This window comes from Buceros rhinoceros, unplaced genomic scaffold (assembly GCF_000710305.1).
Source record: "Buceros rhinoceros silvestris isolate BGI_N320 unplaced genomic scaffold, ASM71030v1 scaffold7919, whole genome shotgun sequence".
NCBI lineage: Eukaryota > Metazoa > Chordata > Aves > Bucerotiformes > Bucerotidae > Buceros > Buceros rhinoceros.
In genome coordinates, this window is record NW_010433196.1 from 64,233 (window position 1) to 74,867 (window position 10,635).

The 10,635-nt window shown below is 39.2% G+C and overlaps 1 protein-coding gene across 1 annotated transcript in view; it reads left to right on the forward strand.

The window, feature by feature from the left end:
* CWF19L2 (CWF19-like 2, cell cycle control (S. pombe)) overlaps positions 1–10,292 on the forward strand; it is a 64,648-nt gene extending 54,356 nt beyond the window's left edge. Inside the window, exons 13-17 of the mRNA XM_010144025.1 lie at positions 596–712; positions 4,860–5,015; positions 6,273–6,353; positions 9,198–9,299; positions 10,152–10,292. Of these exons, the coding sequence (XP_010142327.1) occupies positions 596–712; positions 4,860–5,015; positions 6,273–6,353; positions 9,198–9,299; positions 10,152–10,292 (597 nt within the window). The remainder of the gene's footprint in view (positions 1–595; positions 713–4,859; positions 5,016–6,272; positions 6,354–9,197; positions 9,300–10,151) is intronic.
* The last annotated feature ends 343 nt before the right edge of the window (positions 10,293–10,635 follow it).

The window sequence follows — 10,635 nt, forward strand, 5'->3', positions numbered from 1 at the left end:
CAACCCAGCTCTGCCACTGCAAAAAGCAGACACTGTCTGCAAAAATCTGCCGTTAACTGCAGGCAGTGCAGTCAGCGGAGACTGAGCTGGAAAGTGAAATCTCTGAACAGAATGAGATCTGCTCTAGCTCAAGCAGGACAAATGCGTACAGTTATATATCTGTATGTATATCTGTGCATATATCCATGTATGCCTATGTGTTTATATGTCATATATATACATACATATATATCTGTATGCATTTTATATATATATATATTTTATTAAACATACATACAGATAGATCTATCTTTAAAAATGTATTATAACGGACTGCTCAGCATGGTTTCATACGAGTGAGGGTACCACTTGGTCTGTAAGGCTGATATTACTGCCCTGTTGGCGGAACTTCTCTCTGGATACTCGTTCATTGGAGCTTCTGATGGATTATGGGACCTTTTTAAAAAACACTAAAATCAGTAATACCTCCCTGTAATTGGCAGCTATGACTTCTGTTGGTTCAAATTTAGGCAATAATGTATTTCTTAGCCTCAGCAATGGGAAGGGTTTTAGTGCTACAAAAATGGGCACTTCAGTGTTTGTTTGCTTTTTATAGGTATATTTGTCTCTACCAAGCAACCAGTCCCTTACAGAAGGTCACTGCCTGATAGCCCCTTTACAGCACCACACTGCAGCCACTCTTTTGGATGAAGACATCTGGGAAGAAATCCAGGTCAGCTGAGAAACTGTTTGTCTCTTGTTCTAACAATTTTGTAAAATAATGTTGTTTTGGATAATGATATACTTGTCATAAGTACCTATTTTCATAATTTCCAGCCTGCCAGCTCTCTTCTCATTCCACTAAGGGGCATAATACTCTCTCATTATGGGTGGAAATTAAGCGTTCGTTCAGATATTGAAAAAGGGAAATACAAGGTAAACACTGAAGAAAAGTTCTCATTTATAAGCACTAGAAAAAGTTGCCTGGAATGCTGCAGAACCTCTGTCCTTGGAGGTCTTTGAAACCAGGTTAGAGGAACATCTATGGGAGATGACGTCAGTCCAGCTGATCCCTTACAGAAAGTGGAATGACTGGCTTGAGAGTCAGGATTTCCACGGGAGTGCCAAGGCAAAGGAAACAATTGTCAGGGCAGGAAGAGCACTTACAGTGGAACACAAGCTGAAGATACGTTCTTTACGTACCTTCAGGGTTTTTTAAGCTAATCTGGTTTTGGGTGGATATCAATTGAGAGAGAATGATCTTGTTCTTCTTCAAATCAGTGAATTCCGTTAGAATCTAGTTTCCTACTTTTTTGAAAAGAATTATTAGAATGAAGTGCCAAGTATAATGGGTCATGCTTTCCAATTCTCTTATGAAGTCATTTTGAAGGTTTTGAGTTCTGTTTTCTTTGGAAATGGAAAATCAAGGGAGGAATGTAACAAGCTTTTCTGCCCAAGAGAATGACTGTGATTGTCAATCCCTTCCGGCCCCCTGCCATCAGGATTATTACAAGGGGAAAACAATTTGCAAACTCTTATATGAAAATATTGGGGACTGTTTCAGACTAGAGAAAGGCTTTGTGGCTTGCAGTTCCTTACATTTAAAAACAGGTTATCTCATGAGGTTGAAATTGTTTAAGTAACATTGGTCTTGCCTGAAGCCTGACAGATGGACTCTCTGATTTTCGAAATTTGCTCCCCACATTGGTTTTCATAGCCAACATAATTTTTATACAATGTTTCCTAGTAAATTGTGCTCCCCCTGAAGCAGGAAGGGAAAGGAATCTTTTTGTATGTGGCAGAAATGCCTAAGAAAGTTGGATAAGAAACAGATAAATGCAACAAGTAGGATCAGGAGGAGCAACAGAGCATGAGGAAAAGTGATAAATGTATTTATTCTATATCTTATATTTACCTTAAACTCTTTTAACTAAACAAATGATAATTTTTCTAAATTTGTATGAGAAGGAATATAGGATTAAGAAAAGCTAAGCAAATGCTGTTCCTGTATTCAGTGCTAGTCTTTTCCTTGCTATAAATTGCAGCTAGTTGGTAAAACCCTTATCCATTAACCCTTGGAATGTATTCAAAGTACTTCAGGAGGTGATGGAAACAGGTGGGTGTTTTCAACTTCCGTATAATTCAGTAGGGAGAGCCTCAAAGGCTTTAGCAGGAATATAAGCATATACTTTCTGAGTGACGCTAACCTAATTTTCTGATGCCAGAGCCGTATTTTATATTGCTGTTGAGGGGAAGAAGATTCTTACACTTTAAATATTCATAAAATATTTTATTGAGCACGTGTTTTAGCTAACTCTTTTGATATGAGATGGAATAAAGAAAGAAGGGCTTTTTTATAGCGGATGCTTTCAAGCACTTGAATTTAACATATTGTGTGTTTTAGACTGCTGTGCTCACTTACCAAAGTACATAGGCATGTAGTTTTTTTAATGTGGAAAGATATAAACCTTTACATGTTCTGTGTTGACTGAACTGTTACATGTATTAATGTCCTGTGCATCCAAACATAAGCCAAGCCCTTTTATTTGCTCTCTGGAATGGTTTTGTCCTTTACGGTGCTAATTATCTTTGATGTTTTGGCCCGCTCAGAGTTTGCAGGAACAGTGCATTTTATTTATAAAAAAAGAAATGCAGTCTGGGAAGTGTTAGCTAACACCTGCAGATACTGTGGTCTTTTCAGCGGATTCGTGTTTTAGTTGGTGTTGCAGGGCAGCAACTGTAAGTAATGGTCTTCCCTAACCTTTGGTTTAATGTTTCTCTTATCTCACCACAGCTGCTTGTTTTGCCGTGTTCCAGAAGTAGAGGTCAGGGGGCTGGGGTGAGGGTGAGAAGATAAGAAGCTATTAATTCAGAGCTGCCTGTTGCTCTGCACTGTGAAGTCCCCTATCAGTCATGGTACAGTGATCTATTCACTGGGCAGTGTCTTCCAGTTGAGTTTCATTGGTTGTGGTAGGGGGTGGTGGGAACGTTTTCGTGGGGCATACCAACTGCAGCATGGTATGCCCAGCATGGGGCAGCTCATTTGTAGGGAAGAATCCAGGGCACCAGGCCCTGCTTTGGAGAGCTTAAATACCTGGTTAGGATATATATTTGGCCAAGTTTCTTAGATTTTGAGTTTGATTCATACTGTGCAAGGTGACAGAGGGGTGGGCAGTAGAGCGCTCAATTTCTAGTCCCGTGGCATTAAAAACCGGGTTGTGATTTGTTTTCCATCTGTTTTACTTCAGCGTTTGATGATGTTTATGTGTATTTGCTTATGCTTGTTTGATTCATCAGCTCTCCGTTTACATTAAGACAGGGAACCTTCAACCTTTAGATGGGATTGTTGTTTGTACTTCTAAGCATTGTTAATTGAAAAAAAAAAAATCAGTGCAAAGAGGACAACCGATGAGTTATGTGACTCTTAGAACTATGGTACCTGTGGTCCATGAGGCTCACGCAGTTTCGGTGATTTCTTGGCCTAGACTGTGGAGGTGTCATAGAGTGCATGCACAATACAAAGATCTTAATTTTTAAAAAGCAGTTTTCAAGGTCTTGAGACTCTTTCGGAAACATCCACCCTGACACAACCCTGAAACATCCACCCTTTTTGTGCATTTGAAAATTAGCCTGAATGTTTCTCAGAAATCGTCCCTTGATGAGTTGGTAATTTAGTTTGGTGTCTACATTGTAAGCTGTAGAGTGATGCTCTTGCATATCTTGGATGCAAATACCAACTGGCAAGAGTCAGGGAGCAGCAAGACTGGGCTGCTCCACAGGAAGGCAAGTCAAGTGTGGAAGGGGATGGTCAAGGCAGGTGGGGGAAGTCACCTCCCTGCCAAGGTGCAGTCCCATGGTACCCAAGCCAGGAGAAGAGAGCAGGTTCCATGACAGTAGACAGGGTCAGCCATGGCCCAGTGATGGCCAGAGAAGTCTGCAGTGATGGCTTTAGTTCAAGTCAGCAACTCAGCACCAAGATCTGCCAAGTTACATGGCTGGGACAGGCATCCCTGAAACTGAACTCAGGCAAGGACCAGAAGTGAGAGCCTGAGCTTAACTGCATCTCCTGAGTGATGGTGGGGCAGCCCCCCACTTCTCACAGCTCTTCTTTTTTTTCCCCCAGCTCTTTCTGCTGCATCTGGTCCCAGCTTACAGCTGCAGCATGTCAGCGCTGCCCACCTGCACAGGCAGGCAGAAAAGGCTGCAGAACCTGCGGAGCATCTGCAGGACCCTGACACCGGGGCTAGAAGAATTATAAATTAAAATACACTTTGCGTAGGTGCAGCACCTAATCCCTGTGAAGGGGACGGGCTAGGTGGATGGTGAGGCCAGATGTGTTGGGTATTACCTTTGGTTAGCTTCTGAAGACAGTGGTTATTGCCATGGCTTTCTTTTGGGGCAGCATTAATATTTTCTTTAAAAGAGAAGCATGCCTAGTGGAAATGATGTGTCGTTTTTTGGGTGGTGGGTTATTTTTTTTGGATAATGGTATCTGTAGTCAGTACAAGCCAAGAAATTACCTTCTGACAAATCACAAGCTTGGGACCTACTGTTAAAGCTGTGTTGTTTTGTGGAGCATCACAGTTATGAATTAACATAGTTTTAATTTCAACTGTAAAAATATGCATTATTTATTAAAACTGAGTTTGTAGTGGTAATTATAATGCATATTTCACAATAGTTTTCTAGACTTCCTTTGTATCATAAGAAATATAGTTCATAATAAATTCTTGAATAATACAGTAATTTCCTAGTGTCATTGCTGTTATCCATTTTATTATGAGTTTGTTATGAATATGTTAGTGAAATAACATGAAATACTATAAAATAAAGCTTTGAAAAGCTAATTCAAATTATATATTTTTTTTTTCTTTAAACAGTTGTTCCGAAATGCGTTGGTGAAAATGTTTGAAGATAAGGACCTGGACTGTGTATTCTTAGAAACAAACATGAGCATGAAGAAACGATATCACATGGTATATGAATGCATTCCACTTCCAAAAGAAGTAGGAGATATGGCTCCGATCTACTTTAAGGTACACAAAAATGTTTTTTCTCAGGGTATTTGAGTGTATGTATCATAATTCATCTATTTCTGGAAAACTTTTTTGATATTCAAATGCTGTTTTTGAAAAGATGGCTTCTTTGATCCGACTTCCTGATCGATTCTTTGGTCATACTCGTTGATCTTAAACCACGCCCTGTGCAGTAATTCTGGTTTTAGGGAGTCAGTGGAAGATCTGTATGTCACTATGCAGTGGCCTCCAGTCTGACTGCACTGACAAACACTGGAAGAAGATGAGAGAACTGTAGTTTTTTGAAGTGCTGTGAGGATTACGATACTTGTCACAGAAGTCCTGTAGAATAAACTTAAAACCATATACAAATACCTCGGGCACGTGTGTGTTAGGTCTCTGATGAACGTTAGACAGCATGACAGACGTTCCTCCTGTGGCTTTTCTGGCCTCTTTTCCCTGACCCTATAAGGAAAGACTCGTTGAAGCCGTTGCCTGGAACAGAGGCCTTTTGGCTTTCAGCAACTGCATTATGATTTGCCTTTTATAAGTAAATTACTTTATTTGTTCTTTGAAACATTACTTTTGGTTTTTGGAAATAATGGGATTGGGTTTTGATAAAGTGGAGCAGTTGGTTTGACGAACAGCAATTCAGTAGCTTTTACCACATCGGTAAAAATTTCATTGCCGTGCTTGAAGTGCCGGTAAAAGTCATGCTTTGTTTGAATACTAAAGGAAAGCCGAAGCACAAGGTTTAATGCAATGCCATTTGCATAAAATCTTATTTCAGAAGTTTCCACCATTAAAATAATACGGCAAATGAAATTTAAAGGTACCAACACTACGCTGTACCCACTTCCATACTATGAAGGATGCAGAAGCAGCTGGAAAGGTTTTTAAGTACAATCACTCTTCTAAGCTGGATTCTCCTTTAGTGCTTAAAAAAGAAAAAAGGCTAAGAGGTGTAATGAATTCATAAGAGGTTTTATACGAGCTTCGAGAGAAGAGAACGTGACCTTTTAGTTGAAACTTGTTAGAGATATTTTTTGTCAGGCAAAAGTTAAATTTAAAGAAAAAAAAGGAACAGAATTTAGAGAGTTTAAAGTTATTATACAATGCCTTTATAAAGTAAGTTGTGGAAATCAGAAATGTTGCTGAAAATGAAATTCTTGAAATAATCGGTACTTGCAGTGCAATGTACTTCACTGTATTGAAAAGTTAGATTTTTGCTTGCTGTATGAAGGACTGTTTTCACATTTAGATAAAATGATTTTGCAGAAAGCTATAATGGAGTCTGATGAAGAGTGGTCTGTGAACAAGAAGTTAATTGATCTTTCTTCAAAAGATGTTCGGAAATCTGTAAGTAATGGCATGTACTGAACACTGAATTTCTCAGCCAAGTCTTCTCGTCTTTTTTCACTATTAACTGTTTCAAAGAGAGAAGAGTAAGAACACAATTAGATTAGTGCATCAGGAGATGGCACAGGTATGATGAGAATTAAGAGTCTGACTAAACTCCTAACTGACGTTAGGGAAAAGATTCTCATTTATTTCAAAAATTGGTGGACTGAGCTGCAAGCATTGCTTGCGAACAAAGCTGGCACTTTGAGGACATGCACCAGCATAATTTTCTTGATTAATTTTAGAATTAAGGTAGATCAAAGATTTGCAAATGACTTTTCTGGAAAAAACATGATGTGTCTTTTTCATTGATCTAAACCAGCCTTTTGTGTTGCTAAATTTATGATGCGAAAATATAAATAGCATTATAAGTCTCTCTTTCTAAAACAAGAGAACAGTTTATCTGTCTCCTGGATACTAAACTGAAACATTTTTGTACATACACATCTGGAAGGAGTAATGCTGAAACCGTTAGGTTCAAAGGTAGTTCCATCTTTTTAATATTAAAAAGTTAAAAATGTGTTAATATTAAAAAGTTAAAAATGTACTTTACAACAAGTAGTTTACTGCTATGCAGCAATAATACCTAATTTCTGAAAGCGTCTTTTAGTAAATGTAGTATCTTTGTGCTGAAAAAATCAAAGCCTGATATGACAAAGGAGGATGTTAAATGTACGAGAGTAAGGGGTTGGGTGGCAATATAGTAGGAGAGGTTTTATATGTTGTGATGACTCTTGAACTAAACCAACAGTGGAAGCAAATGTAGCAAGACGGCAAAATTTGTTCTGCCACGTAAGCTGAAATGTCACATAAATGTAGCAGGAGTCAGTTATGGGTCACTTTATTCAAAGTGATGGGTCTTCAGCTGGAAAATCTGAGTCTTGTTTTGGGAACGACAGTTACAGAAGAGGACAGCAGAGGTTAGAAAATGTGACTGAAGGAGCTGGTTTAGGGGTTGTGCAGCCTAGGAAAGACAAGGCTGAAATGGGACGAGATAGCAGTTTCCTGTATATAGGAGGTTGTTTTGAAGGGGATAGGACTTAGTTGTTCGCTAGCACTCTTGGGTGAAGACAAGAAGGAATTCAGTTAATTTGCAGCAAGGACTTAGGAAAGGCTTTAAACTTAAGGTGGATGTAGACAGAAAACAAAACAGGAGTGTTTTTGCCTGTCTTCCGCTCATTGCTATTTCAAAACAGGGAAAGCCAACACCTGTCACAAATAAATGGAGTATAATTTTCTTGACACGTGGTAGGGCATCAGAACATTTGATTTCTTTAAATAGGTTCTTAGTCGTGCATTTTTGTGGCTATTATATGCCCATGTGAAGGTAGGCCAGTTTTCAGATTAATACAGAGCATCAGAATATAAATTGTTGAACAGCTGAGTGATTTTAATGTTATTTTGGGATTAAAAAAAAAAAAGTCTTGTAGTCTTCATGAAAATGTGGGAGTATAGTTTAGAGACCAAACTGAGGTTTGGAAAGTTGGAGACTTGTATGAGGAGATGGTGGTGCCTGGAAGGAGGGTCAGGCGTGACTGAGACATCACCTACTGGGCAGATCGTGTGCAGAAATTGGGGCGGTGGTGTCCAGAGGCAGAGTATAAGCATCCAGCCCTTGCACAGCATTAAGGCCTCTGCTCCTCCCTCTGCTCCTCCCTCTGCTCCCTGCAGCGAGGGAGCTGGGGCTGTGCAGTGGGGTAGGAGGGGACACAGCCCGGAGAGCAACAGCCAAAACACTGGCATGTTATCAACACTGGTTTAGTCACCGGTCCAAAACTCGGCACCTATGGGCTGCTGTGAAGAAAACTCCACCCCAGCCAAACCCCATACATTTTCCTTAAGGTGTTACCTGCTGACCCATTTTTTCCTCATTTAATAATTTTTTTTGAAAATTTAATATGTTTTATGTTTCCTGCTATGCTTCATTGCCCCTCTGTGTTAAATCTTAATTATATTTAGAGTGAATTTTCAAGCAATGTATTGAACATGCTTGTGAAAATTGCAGTTATTTGGACTGTAGCAGAGGAAAGGCTTATGAATTTGAAGCTTTGTAAATCTTATCTGTTCAGGAACATCCTCAACAATTAGAAGAGTGGAAAATAACCTGTTGAAGTGAAAGAGAAAAAATTACTTGCAGTATTGTAGCAATTAATGAATCCACTTCTCACTCTGTCAGACTGAAGGGTCTTTCCCTGTGACAGGATAACCAGGGTCTCCTCTGTAGGCTGACTGAATTATTAAATTATCCAATTTGGCAAGTTGACGATAACCTCCAGTCATGTAGTGAGGTTTTCTGGTAGAGAGGTGGTTTCCCCATAGCGGTGGTTTCCTTCCCGCTGGATGTCAATGTTTCCACTGGGAAAATATTTCCTGTTATCCCACAACACTTTATCTTTAATAAATGCAGCTTGGCGATAGTTGTCTTGAAATTTCTTTTCAATTCGTGTAATTCAGTGGCGTAGAGGCAGAAAGGCAGTTGCTCGGTGTGCAAGCTGCTCCCTGGTCCCTCCCCATCTGGTGCTGCAGCGGTGGCCTCCGGGGGTTCTGCCACCCACTAATCACATTTTCAGTTTCCAGTGTCTTTTTATCTAGTTGTTGTGTGTTGCTCTTTCCCCTTACCTGTTTGTTTTACTATTTCTCTGTTGCAATTTTGTATTGCACATACCTGTTTTGAGAGGTGGTTTAAAATACGATGTGATGCTGTCATCTGTAAACTTACTTCCAAATTCGTTAAGTTATAGGGAGGTTAACTAAATGCCTGCGGTCTGTTAAACTTCTAAAAATGTGTGTTTGCCTATATAGGTTCCTAAAGGGTTGCCATACTTTTCTGTGGACTTTGGCCTTCAAGGAGGATTTGCTCATATCATTGAAGATCAACACAAGTTCCCTCATTACTTTGGAAAGGTATTGTCAAGTAAAAGATCAATGTACCAATTATCCTCTGTTTTGGAAAATCTAAGTAATTAAGAGATGCTGCCAGGACAGTCACTTTGTGCCTCGAAGCTTGTTAGCTGGCTTTTCTCGGTGACTCATTGTAACTCGCCTTGTTGAATAACACTGATGCTCAGAATGTGATTCAAATGGGTGTTTCTTTTGAATTAATTGGAACTCTAGATATTTGACATATAATCTGATAGATGGAACATACTTGTATCTGTTTAAGAGGTTTTCATGGCTGTAGTATTCTTATAGGTGCACTGACTCCTGCTCCTATACATTAGGGTGCCTACACACACAGACTACCCGGCGACTCCCAGCCAGATGTGTGGTTAAATTACTCTGTGTGCTATAGAGACTACAGTATGTACAGGAAGAGCTGCAATAAATTCTGCCTTTATTACGTCACGACAATCATAAATTATTGAAAGAGTTAATATTGCAAGAAAAGAGAAATACTGCTTTCTTCAGAAGGAGTTAAGAGCAAAGTGGGCAGCTTTCTTTTTTCTGAACTTTTCTCTTCTTAGACACAAATGTACTGATATACTGACAACCTCGCAGTGTTACGATATTTATGCAGTGCGTTGCTGTGCTGTACTTAAGAATTTTGCTGAGGCAACCATCTAACAACTACAGTTCTAATTTTTGAATTGATGTATTTTTTGGAATTCTGAGTTCTGATTGCCAGCACTCAAAGAAACAAAACAGTGACAAATAACCTCATCTTTTAAATATTTCTTTATTCTATTGTAAAGTTAAGTGTTAAGTGATGCAGTAATTTTGAATTTATCATTATGTATCTTTCTTCCCCTCACAAAGGAAATTATTGGTGGCATGCTGGACTTGGAGCCGCGGCTCTGGAGAAAAGGAGTCAGACAGAACTTTGAAGATCAGAGGAAGAAGGTGTTGCAGTTTGCAGAGTGGTGGAAACCGTATGACTTCACCAAAAAGAAAGAATGAGTACATCCCTGTAGGCAAGGACTAATAAGCCATAAATTGTATTAAAGGACGTTTTACATGTGAAGAATAACAGCAATGAGTTGTGTAATTAATTGCTAATATATTTTAAAACCAAGGATATTGTTTAATTGCTGATTGCCAGTTTCTGGTTTGGACAGTGTGGATCACACGAACCCATAAGCCTGACAAACCAGAAGTGTACAGTGGTTTTAGTTTTTCATTTTTTAGCTGAGCCAAAGGAATAGTATCCATGTGACTACTGGAGTTCTTCAAAATGTAGCTTCTGCTTCTGGAGTTTTTTATAATCTTTGAGGCAACTGATTTTTTTATATTGTATTTAACT